General features: G+C 46.5%; 1 protein-coding gene across 2 annotated transcripts; it reads left to right on the forward strand.

The window, feature by feature from the left end:
* The first annotated feature begins 3,418 nt into the window (after positions 1-3,418).
* On the forward strand, positions 3,419-15,450 carry EXOSC2 (exosome component 2). 2 transcript variants are annotated; one of them, XM_070454703.1, is made up of 10 exons: positions 3,481-3,569; positions 4,372-4,549; positions 5,104-5,205; positions 6,888-6,933; positions 7,220-7,309; positions 8,367-8,432; positions 9,421-9,489; positions 10,645-10,821; positions 11,219-11,347; positions 11,851-15,450. In XM_070454703.1, exons 3-10 carry the CDS (start codon positions 5,120-5,122, stop codon positions 11,929-11,931), a joined length of 744 nt encoding a protein of 247 aa, XP_070310804.1. In that variant the 5' UTR covers positions 3,481-3,569; positions 4,372-4,549; positions 5,104-5,119; the 3' UTR covers positions 11,932-15,450. The 2 variants fall into 2 exon arrangements, with proteins under 2 accessions (XP_020731245.1, XP_070310804.1); XM_020875586.2 differs by lacking the exon at positions 4,372-4,549 and having other exon boundaries at positions 3,419-3,569.
* Positions 15,451-15,624: the final 174 nt, after the last annotated feature.

Genomic DNA, 15,624 nt, shown 5'->3' on the forward strand with positions numbered 1-15,624 from the left:
GCAGATTGTTTACCACTGTGCCACCTGGTAAGCCCCATTCAGTTATAGATACATATATATATGAACATATACAGTTTAATACATGTATGTGTATATATGCATTCTTTTAAAATTTAACTAATTATTTAGTCACATTGCCATAAAATAATTTTATTTTTTATTTTTTCTTTACTTTTGTATACATTCTTTTTAAAAAATATTCTTTTCCATTATGGTTCATCAGGCTCCCCTGGTGGCTCAGCTGGTAAAGAATCCGCCTGCAGTGCGGGAGACCTGGGTTCAATCCCTGGGTTGGGAAGATCCCCTGGAGAAGGAAATGGCAACCCACTCCAGTATTCTGGCCTGGAGAACTCCATGGACTGTAAAGTCCATGGAGCTGCAAAGAGTCAGACACAACTGGGTTACTTTCACTTTATGGTTTATCACAGGATACTGAATATAGTTCCGTGTGCTATATAGTAGGACCTTGTTGTTTATCCATATATACTAGTTTGCATCTGTTAATCCTCAACTCTCAATCCCTCCCTCCCCTATCCGCCTGGCAACCACAAGTCTGTTCTGTCGGTCTGTGAGTCTGTTTCTGCTTTGTAGATGAGTTCAGCTACCTCTGGCTGCTGTATGGAAATTGGGTGTAGGCATGGAAAAGGTAGAATCAAGGAACTGGGTCAGGTGGTGATGCCATCGGCTTGGCGTGATGGCCCTGGTGCCGCACAGATGGGGAGGTAGATGGGTGGGGGAGGAAATGGTGAATGTTAGACCCATTCAGCAATTAGTATCACTCTGGGAGTTCACACACCTACTCACAGACTTCTGGACCCCTCCTACAGAACCCCAGTGCTTAAATCTGGGCTCAAGAGTCAGTATTCCTAACAAGCCTCTTGGGGATGTGATGCAAAGTTGTCCATCAAGGGTTGTAATGCCTACCTCCAAGATGAACTGACTGTGAGGAATTTAAAACATAGTATTTTCTTGTCTTTGTTTTGGCTGCACCAAGTGGCTTATGGACTCTCAGGTTCCCAACAAGAGGGCAAACCTGGGACCCTGGCACTGGAAGCACAGAGTCTTAACTACTGGGGCCACCAGGGAATTCCAATAACATAACATTTGCTTAATGCAAAGTGCCAGACTTTCAGGATGTGCAGTCTCTAGGGTGAAGCGGGTGCAGTCAGAAGGAACATGGCCCTGCCACCAACTGCTGTGTGAATTCTATTCCTTTGGGGGCCTCAGTTTCCTCCTCTTTAAAAAGGTACCTGCAGTGGACTGAATGTTTATGTCCACCCCAAATTCATATCTTGAAATCTTAACCCCAAGGTGATGGTAGTAGGAGGTGAGGTCTTTGGCAGATGATTAGGTCATGAAGGTGGAGCCTTCCTGAATGGGATTGGTGCCTTATAAAAGAGACCCCAGAGAGCTCCCTGGCCCCTTCCACTGTGCAGGGGTCACAGGGACCCCCTATCTGGACCAGACACTGAATCTGCCACTATACTAAGACAGATCCATAATCCCAATATTGTGAAAGGCTCCGTAAGCATAAGTGCCATGAGAACGGGAGGGGTTATGATTATGACAATCCTTCCTTGAAACTGGATAGTGTCAAGACTGCTGCTGCTGCTGCTGCTAAGTCGCTTCAGTCATGTCCAACTCTGTGCGATCCCATAGACGGCAGCCCACCAGGCTTCCCCGTCCCTGGGATTCTCCAGGCAAGAACATTGGAGTGGGTTGCCATTTCCTTCTCCAGTGCATGAAAGGAAAAGTGAAAGTGAAGTCTCTCAGTCGTGTCTAACTCTTAGCGACCCCATGGACTGCAGCCTACTAGGCTCCTCTGTCCAATCCAGCATAAAACTAAAACCCAAGGCTTTAACTTGGTCTAGAGGCACTCCCAGGCTTGGCAGCCTGACTGAGCTATGCTGGTTCAAAGGACACCACTGCCCTCTTCTGGTAGAGAGCAGACTCCACAGATGCACACTTTCTCATACTTTTCTTGGCTCTAGCCCCTTGTCCTCTGTCCTCTGTCTCATGAGATGGTTGGATGACATCACGGACTCAATGGACATGAGTTTGAGCAAACTCTGAGAGTTGGTAATGGACAAGGAGGCCTGGCGTGCTGCAGTCCATGGGGTCCCAAAGAGTCGGACACGACTGAGCGACTGAACTGAACTGAGTATCCATGCTTAGGTGAAAGAAATTCTATCCTTTTAAAGATTTACCAGGCTATTGGTCTCATGAATCTTCAGGAGAAAGCAGACTTGATTTACTGATCTCAGTGAACGGTGCTGATGCAAGTTATTTCATTCTATCCTCTTTAGAATCCCTGTGCATGAAGAACTGTGCTGGGCTGTGCCATGCTAAGTCACGTCAGTCTTGCCTGACTCTTTGCAACTCCACGGACTGCAGCCCACCAGGCTCCTCTGTCCATGGGATTCTCCAAGTAAGAATACTGAAGTGGGTTGCCATGCTCTCCTCCAGGGGATCTTCCCGACCCAGGGGTTGAACTCGAGTCTCCTGTCTCCTGCATTGGCAGGCAGGTTCTTTACCACCAGCGCCACCTGGGAAGCCTGCATGAAGAATTATCACCTCCAATTCCCTGAGGGTGAAACTCAGTCTGTTGTGAATGCTATAAAGCATGCAGGGCAAGGGTGAGGGAGAGTGTAGGAACTGGGGAGAGGGATAAGCAAAATACTTCTGACACCTAGATAAAGCCACATATCCATCTATCCGTTCATCACTGAACTCTTAGGACAGCTCCTGCCTCATTTCGCTGTGTGAGTAAATACAAGCAAAGATCTTTGTATTGTGTCCATTTGTCCTCCCTGTCAAAACAAACCCGCTTGGCAAGATTTAAATGTGTTCTTAAACGGTTTCTTGCTTTTTCCAAAAGAAATACTAGGGAAATCAGCTTGCTTAAGAAAGAATGGAAACAGCACCTGTAGCACTGTTTGGGGGTGTAGGTGATGGTTGGTGCTGAACTAGCACCCACGAGGTGGCAGTAATGTAGAATACAGGGGCTACTAGTAACAGTACGAAAAGAGACTCTTTCCAAATAGTGTTTTCTCCTCTTGATCCTCCTGGGCAAACGCATACCCAAATAAATGAGATTTCAGCAGCTTTGAATTGGAAAGAAACTCAGAGGCCCATTTCACAATTATTTCTAAGCCTGGAAAACAGTAAGTGGGGTGAGCACAAGAGTTTTGCTGAAAAGTCAAACGCTATGCAACCTGAGATTTTATTTGACAAGAGCAGCCTTGCCAATAGTAAAAATGGCAACTTGACTCCTTCCTTCCCTTCGTGCTAACCTAATGGTTGCCAATAGCCAACATGGAGGCCAGACCGTGAGTTTCATTGGCGGTTGCTCTGAGGCCCCGCCCCTACGAGCGACAATTGGGAATTGCGGAGACGGAAAGCGTGCCTCCGCGTGGGGCTGCGCCTGCGCGAGTCATTGGCGCCAAGATGGCGTTGGAGATGCGGCTTCCCGTCGCTCGGAAGCCTCTTAGCGAGAGTCTAGGTCGCGAGAGTAAAAAACACCTGGTGGTGCCAGGGGACACGATCACCACGGACACAGGCTTCATGCGGTACGTGGGGGCGTGGGGGACTTTGGGCAGCAAGGGTCGGCTGCATTGCTCTCTCTCCACGTGAAACCTGGGCCTGTGTTCTGCATCCAAGTGTCCGCGGTACCCGGGGCGCGTGAGCTGAGCATCTCAGTTGCCTCGTTTTCGAGGCTGCGGACTTCCTACGCCCTGCATCTTGTATGTCCCCGTCTGCAGCTGCCTCAGCTTCACCAAAACCTTCATGTCCCGATCACTGGTAGCCGTGACTCGTGGATCCTGTGTCTAGGCCCCGATTTTGAGCCTTCCTCATTGAACCTGGAGCTGGGGCCTCTTCACAGGTTTCGGCGGAAGGGGTGGTGGGCGTTTTTTACTTCGTCCACTTAGCCCTCAGCATTCCATCTCCTAGCCAGGGGCACGATTTTGGAAGGAGTCATTGTTTGGGCTTAGGGGGCATGCAAATAAATTATGGTACATGCACCAGAATAGATAACTTTGAGTCTGAGGGCAGACTTCAACTTAAGGGCAGCTGGGGTTCCAGTCCTGCTGCCATCATAATGTTAGCTGTATCACTTCTCCGAGGTCAATTTCCTCGTCTGTAAAATAGTGATAACAACTAACTATTCCAGAGAGTGGTGAGGATTCCATGAAAGTGAAAGTGTGGAAAAGTGAGTCGCTCAGTCATGTCCGACCCTTTGCGACCCCGTGGACTGTAGCCTGCTAGGTTCCTCTGTCCATGGAATTCTCCGGGCAAGAATACTGGAGTGGGGATCCAGTATTTCCTTCTTCAGGGGATCTTCACCACCAACCCGGGTCTCTTGCATTGCAGGCAGGTGCTGTAGTGTCTGAGCACCAGGGAAGCCCGAGGATTACATGGGGGGTAATGATTAGGAAAAGAAACAGAAGTCACCGTTCTGTCACCATCATAGGGGTCAACAGGAGTGGTATCTCAGCCTGCCCCTGTCCACCCCCGCCACCCCCCGCCGCCGCGTATGCATATGGGAGAGGTACAGCATCTATTCCATTGACCTTTAACCTCTTAGTTTGGCATTATTGGAGCCCAGGAAATTTTAAGATTCAGTCCTGTATTCATGCAGTCAATAAATATCATTTGTGGTTGGAGTATAAACTGAACAAAGAGGAAATCTCTGTTCTGGTGGACTTTATGTTCTGAGAGAGACAGATGAGAAATAAGCACAACAAACAAGTTATTCAGAATGTTTACTGGTAAATCCAGTAGAAAAAAATTAAGACGTCAAACCGGGTAAGTGGAGCATAAGTTGGAAATATGGTGGGGGTGGCAGCCATAGGGTGGGTGACTGTTACAAATGGGAGATGAGGAAAGCCTGGTGGAGAAAGTGCCATATGAGTCGACTTGAGTACAATGAAGGAGATGGCCACGTAGGACTCTAAAGAAGGAGTATTTAGGCAGGGGTGGCAATCAGCACAAAAGCCTGTCTTTAAGGAAGGAGGAATCAGGTTTGCGGAACACATTGTTCTGGCTGCGAGAGGTCACCTCAAGTATTACCCTGGTATCCTTTGTATCTTCCTGTTGCAACAGGGGCCATGGAACCTATATGGGGGAAGAGAAGCTCATTGCATCTGTGGCTGGCTCTGTGGAGAGAGTAAACAAGTTGATCTGTGTAAAAGCTTTGAAAACCAGGTGAGAACAAAAGGTGTGTATTTTGTGGCATCTGAGTTGCATAGCCAGGTCTTATAGGCCAAGACATACCCCCTACCCCCAGCCCTGCCTGCCCTGTCGTTCTTTAGGTCTGGGATTTCGGGAACATGACTGTAGGAAGGGTATAAATGACTATAGGTAAGGCCAGGCTTCAAAGGTTTCCCTATGATGTCTGACCTCTTCAAACTTTGGTTCCCTCTTCTCCAAAATGAGACCTTGCATGACTTCCTGGGTAGGATTTTCATTGGAATTCACTGAAATAGTGTGTATAAAGTACTTTATACAGAGAGTCTCCTGCCTCGAAGGGCTCAATAAAGTTTAGCCCCAGAACATAAGCCAGTGGGGTTGGAACAGAGTGAGCAGCCGAGTAGTAGGAGCGGATGCAGAGAGCTGAGGTAGGCCGTTGCATGCCCTGCAGCCACGATAAACGTTTCTGACTTCCACTTTGTGCAGTCTAGGAAGGCCCTGGAGCAGTCGGAGCAGAAGAGGGACATGATCTGACTTCTGTTTAATGAGATCACTCTGGCTGCTGTTGGGGGTGGGGGTGGGGCAGGCTTAGGGAGAAAGATTCCTGCTCTGTTTTCATCGTCTCAATTGATGGTGGCTTGGACTAAGGTGATAGCTATAGAAGTGGGGAATAGTGATCAATTCTGCATGTGTTTTGTGTTCTGAGTGTATTTACCATGAAAAGCTGTAGGATTTTGTATGTGGGATTTTCTACATGTAGGACTATGTCTGTGAGAAGAGAGAGTTTTACTTCTTCCTTTGGGATGCTTTTTATTTTCTGCCTATATTGGTAAGGTGGAGGTACTAGAATCTGCTGCTGGACTTGTCCTGGAGCAGGAGAGAGAGGGGAGGAGGGAGAGACGCAGGGTTCCTCGAAAGACTGAGGATTGTGGCTTGAGCAACTGGAGGGGTGGAGTTGCTATTTCCTGGGCCAGTGACAACTGGGAGAGGATCCATTTGCTATAGTGGAATTGAAGGGGCTGCTAGAAAGCTTTGTTTGAGGTTTGTAACTTATAGAGATTTCTGTTAGTCACGTAAGTGAAGGTGCTGGGTAGCCAACAGTTGACTAGAGCTAGAGCCTGAATTCAGGAGAGTGGTGGACTCATCGGTAATATTTAAAGCCATCAAACTGGATAAGCTCACAAAGTGAGTGTGGGCTGGAAAGAGAAGAGGCCCAAGGACTTAGCCTTCAGCATGGAGGGTCTAATTCATCATTAGAGTTGGGAGGAGGAATTAGCAAAGGGGTCCGAGACATGCAGCCAGTGGGTGGGGGAGATGTGAGTAGACTGGTTTGGGTGGTATCCTGGCTGTTTCCTTTCTCCTCCTCTGGCTGATGCGGAACTCATCTGTGTTCCAGACCCCACCAGAAAATATCCCATGCGTATCCATTTTTCATACAATTAACAAAATAAGGGGTATCAGACTTAATGAACTCCTTGCAATAAATGATGTAAGAATAGTTGATGGAGACTTTACATGCATAGGAATGTTGGAAGTTGTCAGTTCCTGAAACTAAGTTCAAACAGCATGATTATGTGAATTTACCAAATGTGGTGCCTGATCCAGGCCTGCGTGCTGTTTAACTGAAATCTCAAATGGTACTTGGTCTTGGCATAGAGTCTTTTCACTGATGGAGGACCTTCTGCTTTTTCTTTCAGATATAATGGTGAAGTGGGAGACATTGTAGTGGGGAGAATCACAGAGGTAAAGTCTTATCAGATTCATTTTTACAAAGTAAAAGTGAGCTGGTGATCTAATGAATGAGATAGTCGTCCTATTACACCCAGTTACACGAAAGAAGGATTCACTGTGTTTGTCTCTTATGTGACCTTGATGTAAACAGTTTGTTTGTAAACAGTTTGATGTAAATGGTTTGTTTGTAAACAATTCGATGTAAGTGGTTTGTCTGATCGGGGGTTATTGGTCATTTATAGTGTGAGCTTTGGCCTCTGGAGTATGTGTCCAGGTGTGGGATTCCTTTGTTTTGTAGGTTCAACAGAAGAGGTGGAAGGTGGAGACCAACTCTAGGCTGGATTCAGTCTTGCTTCTCTCATCCATGAACCTTCCTGGAGGAGAGCTGGTAAGGATCTCCAGCTGGGACTGTGTATAGTGTATGGGACTGTGTATTGCTGGCCAGAGTGCTGGGATCCCTTGTTCCATCAGAGAGCTTTGCTTTATACTGAGCTTGCCACTTGTACTCCTGTTTGTCTCCTGTGAAGTTTGGTGTCTGGATATCCATATAGGCTTTTCACTTGGCCCAGGCCTCCCAACTCAGGCAGCAGTTGGTATGTGGTAGAATCTGGGATGTCTGTGGGAAGATCCCAAAGGAGAGTTGAGAGGCGCTCTCTCAGATGCTTGGTGCTAATAATTTTCCTTTTCTGGGTGTATCAGTTCTGCTCACTGAAGGTCTCGCTTGAAAAACTTTACAAATCAGCTTTACATGAATCGAATGACATTTGGTTATTCCAGACAACCATAGTACCTTAGCTGCTTCCTTTTGTAAAATGCTGTGATTCAGCCTTATCTTCAGGCCAACATCTATTTACAGAGAGGCTCATGGTGCTTGGCTCTCTGGAGAACACCAAGATCCAGGAGGCACAATTCAGTTCCTAAAAGAGCTTAGACTAGCAGGGAATATGAGATAACTGGTCTAAATACCCGGCAGTCCAAGAGTAAACAAGTGTGTGATTGTACAAAAGGCATGATTAAGTTCGCCGCGAGAAGCTTATAGGAAAAATGAACGTTGAAGTTGATCCTATCCTTGAAGGATGGCTAGAATTTTAACAGTGAGTTCAGGAATCTGAGATAAATGGAAACGTGTGAGCAAAGATACAGTTAACCTGGAGGTAGCCGGTCTTACTGGAGCGTGGCGAGCTGCCATGGCAAGTAGGTAGGCTCGATTGGGGTTTGGCACATCACATAAGGATTCTGAATGTTATTCAAAGAAGAGGAGCCGCGGGAACGTCTATAAGACAGAGTAGTAGTCATGGCTTTTTCTTCTTTGAGTGGCACAGGTTACCTACCCTGGTATGTGCACACGGTGGCTGCCTTCAGTGGTCTTGGGAGAAAGAGAAAGAAGAGATAGAAATCTTCGTTTAGGGTCTGACTACCTAACATGGCCTTCTTGTGTGTTTCAGAGGCGAAGATCTGCAGAAGATGAGCTGGCGATGAGAGGTTTCTTGCAAGAAGGGGACCTTATCAGTGTATCCTTCACCTTGTATTCCAGCATCTTAATGTTTGCTGTGGAGCTGGGAAATGGGGCTTAAATTATAGATCTCTCACAGGAGAAACCTGTAATCCTGGCAGGGATCTGAGTCCTTGACCAAGAGCAAAGGGCTCTCATGCAGCCTCTCTCTCTCTCTCTTTTCTTTTTACATTAAAAAAACATTTTTTTAAAATTGAAGTATAGTTAGTTTTGGGCACTTCCCAGGTGGTGCTAGTGGTAAAGAACTTACCTGCTAATGTAGGAGACATAAGAGACGGGCATTCAGTCCTTGGGTTGGGAAGATCCCCTGGAGAAGTCAGTGGCTACCCACACCAGTATTCGTGCCTGGAGAATATCATGGACAGAGGAGCCTGGTGGGCTACAGTCTGGGGGTTGCGAAGAGACTGAGCGCGCATGCTCGCATTAGTTTTACGCGTATAGCAGAGTGAGTCAGTTACACACACAGACATATATAAGTACATGTGTGTTCTTTTTGACATTCTTTTCCTATATAGATTATTACAAAATATTGAGTAGAGTTACTGTGCTAGACAAAAGGTTCTTGTTTATCTGCTTATACATAGCAGTGTGTATATGTTACTCTGAGATTCCTAGTTTACCCCTCCCTACCCCTCTCCTCAGCCCAGCTGACCTTCCAGCTCTTGTTCAGACCTGCTGCTGCTCAGCCTGGCCGGGTCGGCTGGGCCGACCCTCTCGTGTTTTGCGGTCTTGTAACTTATGGTGGCTCATGCTTGAAGCCAGCTCAAAGTTTCCTGGTGATGTTAACTTTCATCCCAGGAAGGAGAAAAGGTGGTGTTCGTGTCAGGATATTCATGACAGCCAAGGGGGAGAGGTTAGGTCACAGCAATGTGACCTCCGAGTCCATCTACAGCTGCAGGCGGGCCTGGTGGACACAGACATGAGGATGGAGAGGGAACCAGGAATACAGGCGATGACAAAGTGTTTGTTCCTTCATCACCGGCCAGGCTGAGGTCCAGGCAGTGTTCTCTGATGGAGCTGTCTCTCTGCACACAAGGAGTCTCAAATACGGAAAAGTAAGTTGGGCTCTGAGTGTTCTCATTGGATGAGTGAGACTTCACATCCATTTCTCGGTCTCCAGCTGTCTCTGGAATTCTGGCCTGAAGCACCTGGAAGTTAAGTGTTAATAGGCTGGCATTGCACATGCTGACTCACATGGTTGTGGGCTGGTAGCATCATAAAGGACGACAACCCTCACCCTTTTTCTGCGGAGGAGATTGTTCTGGCAGAAGAGCCCCTATGAGCCTGGGCCCCAGCCCCGTGGCTGTCTCCACTTTCTCCCAAGGGGTGTGGTGGCTTTGCATGGCCTCAGTGCTGAGCTGCAGCCAAGGGAGCTCATGGACTGATGAAACATGATGGCCCCCGGCCCTTGGACAAACGTCCGGTCGAGAGAATGGATATTATTCTTAGGAAAGATGGGCTTCTCACTTGAGCCTCTAAAGGAAATTTTGTTGCTTTTCTTGCTATAAGGTGACAGACATTATTGAGGCTATTTATTTTTGTAATGACAGCATGTTTTCCCAAACAAATGATGACTCATTAGTCTCGGCTTTGTCTGGGTGAACTTTCTCATTTTCTGAGTGGAAAAGAAACCTCGCTGGTCAGTGGAGTGGCTGCAGTCAGCCGCGCCCTTGGATCAGGAGAGGAGGCAGGCGCACTGCCTGTGCTGACCTTTGTGGGCCCGGGGCCTGTAGCAGACGCCCCTTCTGTGGGATGTGGCCTTGAGCTCACCTGCCAGGATCAGGGATGTGTTTGCGCCCAGTCCCCTGGAAGGCCAGTCCCCTTCTCCAGTGGCGTATCTCGTGGGCAGGACAGGCGGTTGGGGTTAAGGTGGAGCAGGGCAGTGCTCCTTGGCCCTCAAGAGGCTCAAGCCTACATCCTCATTGCCTCCACCTTCTCTCAGTCGTCACACCAGCCCTGGATCAGAACACGATGGCGCTCACAACGGAGAATAAATGGTGGAGAAGAGAGTGAAAGTCACCTTCTGTTGGGATGTGTAAATGGCACATGCCTCCGGAAAGTGTCAGTATTTTGCATGTGCGTGTCATGGCAGTTATCACCAGCAAGGACCCTGATTCCAGCCTCCCTAGGACACAGTCTGTACTCTGCTTTATAGGCACCTCACTGGTGATCCTACAGTGACTTAATGTATGATATATATATTTTTTTAGCTAGGTCAGGGCGTTTTGGTTCAGGTCTCCCCTTCCCTGGTGAAACGGCAGAAGACCCACTTCCACGACCTGCCGTGCGGTGCCTCAGTGATCCTGGGCAACAACGGCTTCATCTGGGTCTACCCAACCCCCGAGCACAAAGAAGACGATGCAGGGGGCTTCATCGCAAACCTTGAGGTGAGCACATGCCGTGGTTGCCCTATTGGGGTGGAGAGGCACTTAGCGGGTACTGCGCTTCTGCAGCTGGTGGGGCGCTCTCCGTTTCTCACTGATGCGTGGCTGTAGTTTGAGCTGGTTTGCATTTCCATTGAAGGCTGCTCAAACATCATGCTGTCCTCTCTTGTTCTGGAGAGATGAAATCAGCGACTTTGATCTCTGTTGGCCCAGATGGCAAAGCTGCAGGGTAGCAGCCAAAAAGCCACTGAGGGAGCCATCCTTTTTCATCTTCCTTGGAGTCAGCAGTTTGCTTGGTTTGGAGTCCCAGAGTGATCCCACCTCAGCTATAAATGATTCCTGTGATCTGCTGTAACTGTTCACTTGTTCTGGTCTTGATTCTGTTTGCCTCCCCTGGCAGCCGGTCTCCCTTGCTGATCGAGAGGTGATCTCCCGGCTCCGGAACTGCATCGTCTCACTGGCAACTCAGAGGATGATGCTGTATGATACCAGCATCCTGTACTGCTATGAAGCATCCCTTCCACATCAGGTACGCCAACCAGGGCTCCCCTTCTCGCCGATCTGTGAGCAGGTATGGCGTGTCATCCGCTCCACCTCCCCCTGACATACCTTTACCATGTCCATCAGTATGAACTCACCTGGTGGACACCCTTGTTGACTGGTAGAGCTTTCCCCGAGATGCTAATACTATTCTCAATGTCTATGTCCATGTAAGGGTTTGTGGGCAGTTGGAGGTGCCAGGTGGGGCTGCTTTATGACCGACCCCCTGACTTCACCTTGGCCAGCCCAGTCTTAGCTGCCTTTCTAGTGAATGCTGGAGTAATAGCTTTGTTGTTCTTGTCAGCTATATCCCAGAGAACCTTGCTGATTTATTAAGCTAGTTCTAGCAGATCCTTTCTTGGAATACTTAGCCTCTGATAAACGAAAGGAAGACAGAAGGCTCGTGTTAACCAGGCCTGGTTTCTATATTTGGGTCAGCTTGATGGTGTGCTTACTGATTGAACAAATTACCTTTTGTCCTTTCTCTTTCAGATCAAAGACATCTTAAAGCCAGAAATAATGGAGGAAATTGTGATGGAAACACGCCAGAGGCTTTTGGAACAGGAGGGGTAAGAAGAAGCCTCTGAAGGCCAGGACTGTGTGGACCCAAGCAGAGCAGCCCTTGAAAGTGGAGAATCTGATTGGCGGTCTCCACGTGCAGCTCAGTGAAGAACCGGGAAATTCATCACTGGACCTACATCGAGCTGCCTCTACCCCAAAGACCTGCTTTCTCCTGTCTTAAGGCAAAGCGAGGGGGAAGGTGATTACTGCTGCTGACCCCTTGAGTTGCCCACAGACTTCCGGTGCTTCGGGTAGTTTCAGGCCCTTAAAAGCATTCAGAGTTCCAGCCAAATAGACTTCTATTTTGGAATCATACAGGGAATCTTTTGTCTTATAAGTCACTGTCAACTCACCAGGCACAGTGCCCCATGAAATTGCCCCTGTATGAAACGCAGCCTCCCTGATCCCCCCAGTTGTCTGTTTTGGGTCCATTCCCCCCTCTGCAGCGCGAGAATGACACTGAAGAGTGTAGCTGGTAAAATGAACCCAAGAGTCAGTGGGAGAACACAGCAACCAAGCAGCCTTTTGCTTGGTTGGAATCTCATTTCCTGTTACATGTTCCTCCTAGTGACAGATGCAAGTACATCCCCTCCAGGCTACCTTAATCTGTTCTGCCTTTGAGGGTGATCTGTAAGAAGCTGACTAATTGAGGACAGAGAGAATGAATGTTTTGGGTGTTCTGATAAATGTGAAAACAAAGTAAGAAAGGTAGAGATGGAAAAAGAAAAATTTTTCCTCCTATAACTGAAGCAGCAGTGCATTTACTTTTGAATAATTCAGGGTTGAAAGGTAAAAAGAAGATACTGAAGTTCTGTCTCACTGAGAATGGCTAGAATTTCTATGCATTCTTTTTCAGATGACTTTCTAAACATGGTGCCCTGATTTGGGTTTGGGGTAAACAGTTCTTTTAAAGACAGTATATGAGAGTGCTATTTGGGGAGCTGTTTTTTTTTTTTTTTTTTAAATTTATACATGTGGCATCACCGTTTCTGTTCTTGTATTCTGTGTAATACTTGGGAGCTAAGTACAGGTGAAGGACGACTTGGGAGATAGAAATTCTTCTGACAGAGGCCTTTAAATTTAAACCTAGAACACCTAGTAAAATTTAAACCTAGGACAGTTTAGTGGTAACGTGGAGCATATGACAGTTTGGAAACGCAGCTCAGCTCTTTTTTGTTAAGTTGTATGTCTTTATAACGTTATTCAGTCTGTCGCCTGTTTCGAGGGGCTGCAGACAACTGAGTGTCTTACAGGCCGCATTGCAGCCTTAGGTTTGCTCCCTTGTTTCCAAGAACACGTCCCAGGTTGTATGTCCCTGAAGGGAAGGGGAAGGACGGGAGCCTACATCCTGCTCTGGGCTGCTTTTGATCAGGGCCGTCAGTGGGTTCTGAATGTTTGCCCTTCTCACTTGGTCTCCCAAGCTGCCACCCCATGCTGTTCACTCAGTATGTCCTGAATACTGGTTACCTACTAAGTGGAGATACCAACATGTAAGTCAAAACATCTTTTTGGTGATTAGCTACTTTTTTTGTGGCCCACTAGAGGGTGCCCTTGTTAAGCGTAATTTCAGTAGGTATTTTTTTAAAAAGAAAGCTGAAGTTTTTACACTGGTTCTGAATTCCTCTAGCAATGTGTAGGTTGCTTTGCTTTATAAGCGTGAGCACAAAATTAGGCTGGATTATGTCACTCTTAGTGGAATATATGAGCTTAAAGGGATTTATTCAAACGTGGCAATTTGAATTTGGCAATTTATTAAAATTTATTTACTTCTGACTGTCAGGCATTTGCTGGGCTCTGGATTCTAGTTTTAAGTCCTTAAGAGTATCATTCTACAGCACTAGTGCATCTCTGGAAAAAAAGTATTATAGTCTGGACTTCACCTAAAACTGGAAAATGGCAGAAAGTAAATGGTGAGTAGGGATAAACCTTTAAATCAAGTGCTGCTGGCCTCTGTCCTTGACTTTCAGAAAGCATAGTTAGTCTCAATATTTATGGGAAATAAGGTCCCATTTGATTCTCATGATAACCTTGTAAAGTTTGATATGACCCCTGTTTATAAATGAAAGCCATTCACATAATTAAAGTGACTTCATTAAAGCTTATTAGCAACTGTGGATCAGTAGGCTTAAGCTCTAGGGATGGATCATAAAGCAACCCTTGAGAGAAGGGGTTGGACTGACAGTGAAAGGATATGGGGTCCAGAAATTTTATTTTCAGCATTGAGACCTACACTTTGGATTGTTACTCATTTTATATACTGCCTGTCCCTCCCATGTCTGCTCTGGGAGACAAGGATGAGTCTCTCCACCCCCACGCCTCATTTGTACCCCAGCATCTAGGACAGTGCTTGGCACATGGGCTCAATAATGCTTGTGAATGATTTATTAGTTCAAGAAGTGTGGGTTAGAGTTCTGATTTGATTGGTCAATTTTAAGCTAGAGAGTGAAGAATGAAGATGTGTAGGAAATGATGAAAGCGTGAAGAGGAATAAAAAGTGAAATCTTCAAAGAGAAACGTTAGGGTGATGGTAAGGATAAGGTGATGGGTAAATAAAGGGAAGAGGGTGTTGACGCTTGAAGAGTGATCTATAAGCCAGGACAAAGTTCATCAGCCAGACTACTTCATGATAGAGCAAAGCTAACCCAGTTAACATCTAAATATAAATTCTGCTTCTGAATTTGCTTCACATTCAGTACCTCCAAGGAACTCTTATTTTTACAAGCCAGTATCTATAAAATCAGCACCATTTCCCAATCCAGCAGAAATATTTCTAAGATACACAACAACTGAACATACAACACCTATAATGCAACTGGTTTTCCCCTACTATCAGTAGCAACTTCTAAAATATCAACTAACGTTAGAGCAACAGTTACTTGATATTGAATGGTACAAGAGAAAAGGCTTTGGAGTAGTATCAATCTGGGCTCAAATTGTCACATGATTAGGCCAGTGATCTTGAGTAACTCACATCTTACTTGGTTTCCTCATCTGTATACAGGGGAGAACATTACTTGTGTTACTGGGCTAGAGTAAGGATTAAATGAAAATGTGGTTTATGAAAAGCGGAATAGACCATAGTATAGATTAGGTGTGATGAGGATCCCCTTAGAAGTGGGTATATCCCGGCAGGTGCATTGCTCTGGGGAGATGTGGAGAGTGAAGAAGGGGACCAGTGTGCATTTTAGTTGCATAAAAATGGCTTATGGCATGTGTGGATCTGGTTGTATGGGTCATTGGCTAGTTCTGTAGACCTAAACTCAACAGTTTCGGCTAACATGTTTTCATGTGATTGTGTGTACATCCCTGAAATTAGATCGTGTAATCTTCTTCTACTGTCCCCTCCCTGCCCCCACCCACCCAGTTTTATTGAGAAAAAGTTGACATACATCACTGGACAAGTTTAAGTTTAATATTAAAGATTCCTTCTCACTCAAATACCTATGATTATGCTTTGCCTCTGAAAGGTTCTTAAAATGCTGTTAATGAGTGGGCTCCCTGATACTCCAAAGAAACAATTCGTTAGCAATATGTCGACGCTCTCTACTTGTTTATTTTTCGCTCGTTCTAACATTTATGCTTCTTGGAGTCAAGGTGGAAGTTGGGGGTGAGGGGCGGCGGTGGAGGCACCAAATACTTCGGTTTCCAGGAGCGAGCTAAATTCTCTCTCCTAAAGAAGCTCAAGGAAGCGATCCAGCTCCGGTT

This window comes from Odocoileus virginianus, chromosome 2, assembly GCF_023699985.2.
Source record: "Odocoileus virginianus isolate 20LAN1187 ecotype Illinois chromosome 2, Ovbor_1.2, whole genome shotgun sequence".
NCBI classification, from domain to species: domain Eukaryota; kingdom Metazoa; phylum Chordata; class Mammalia; order Artiodactyla; family Cervidae; genus Odocoileus; species Odocoileus virginianus.

Excerpts from the sequence above, each read along its gene's own strand:
- EXOSC2 (XM_020875586.2), top strand. The coding sequence starts at position 3,448 with ATGGCGTTGGAGATGCGGCTTCCCGTCGCTCGGAAGCCTCTTAGCGAG. Across the intron at positions 5,206-6,887 it reads GTAAAAGCTTTGAAAACCAG|ATATAATGGTGAAGTGGGAG; the intron begins GTGAGAACAAAA and ends TTTTTCTTTCAG. Across the intron at positions 8,433-9,420 it reads AAGAAGGGGACCTTATCAGT|GCTGAGGTCCAGGCAGTGTT; the intron begins GTATCCTTCACC and ends ATCACCGGCCAG.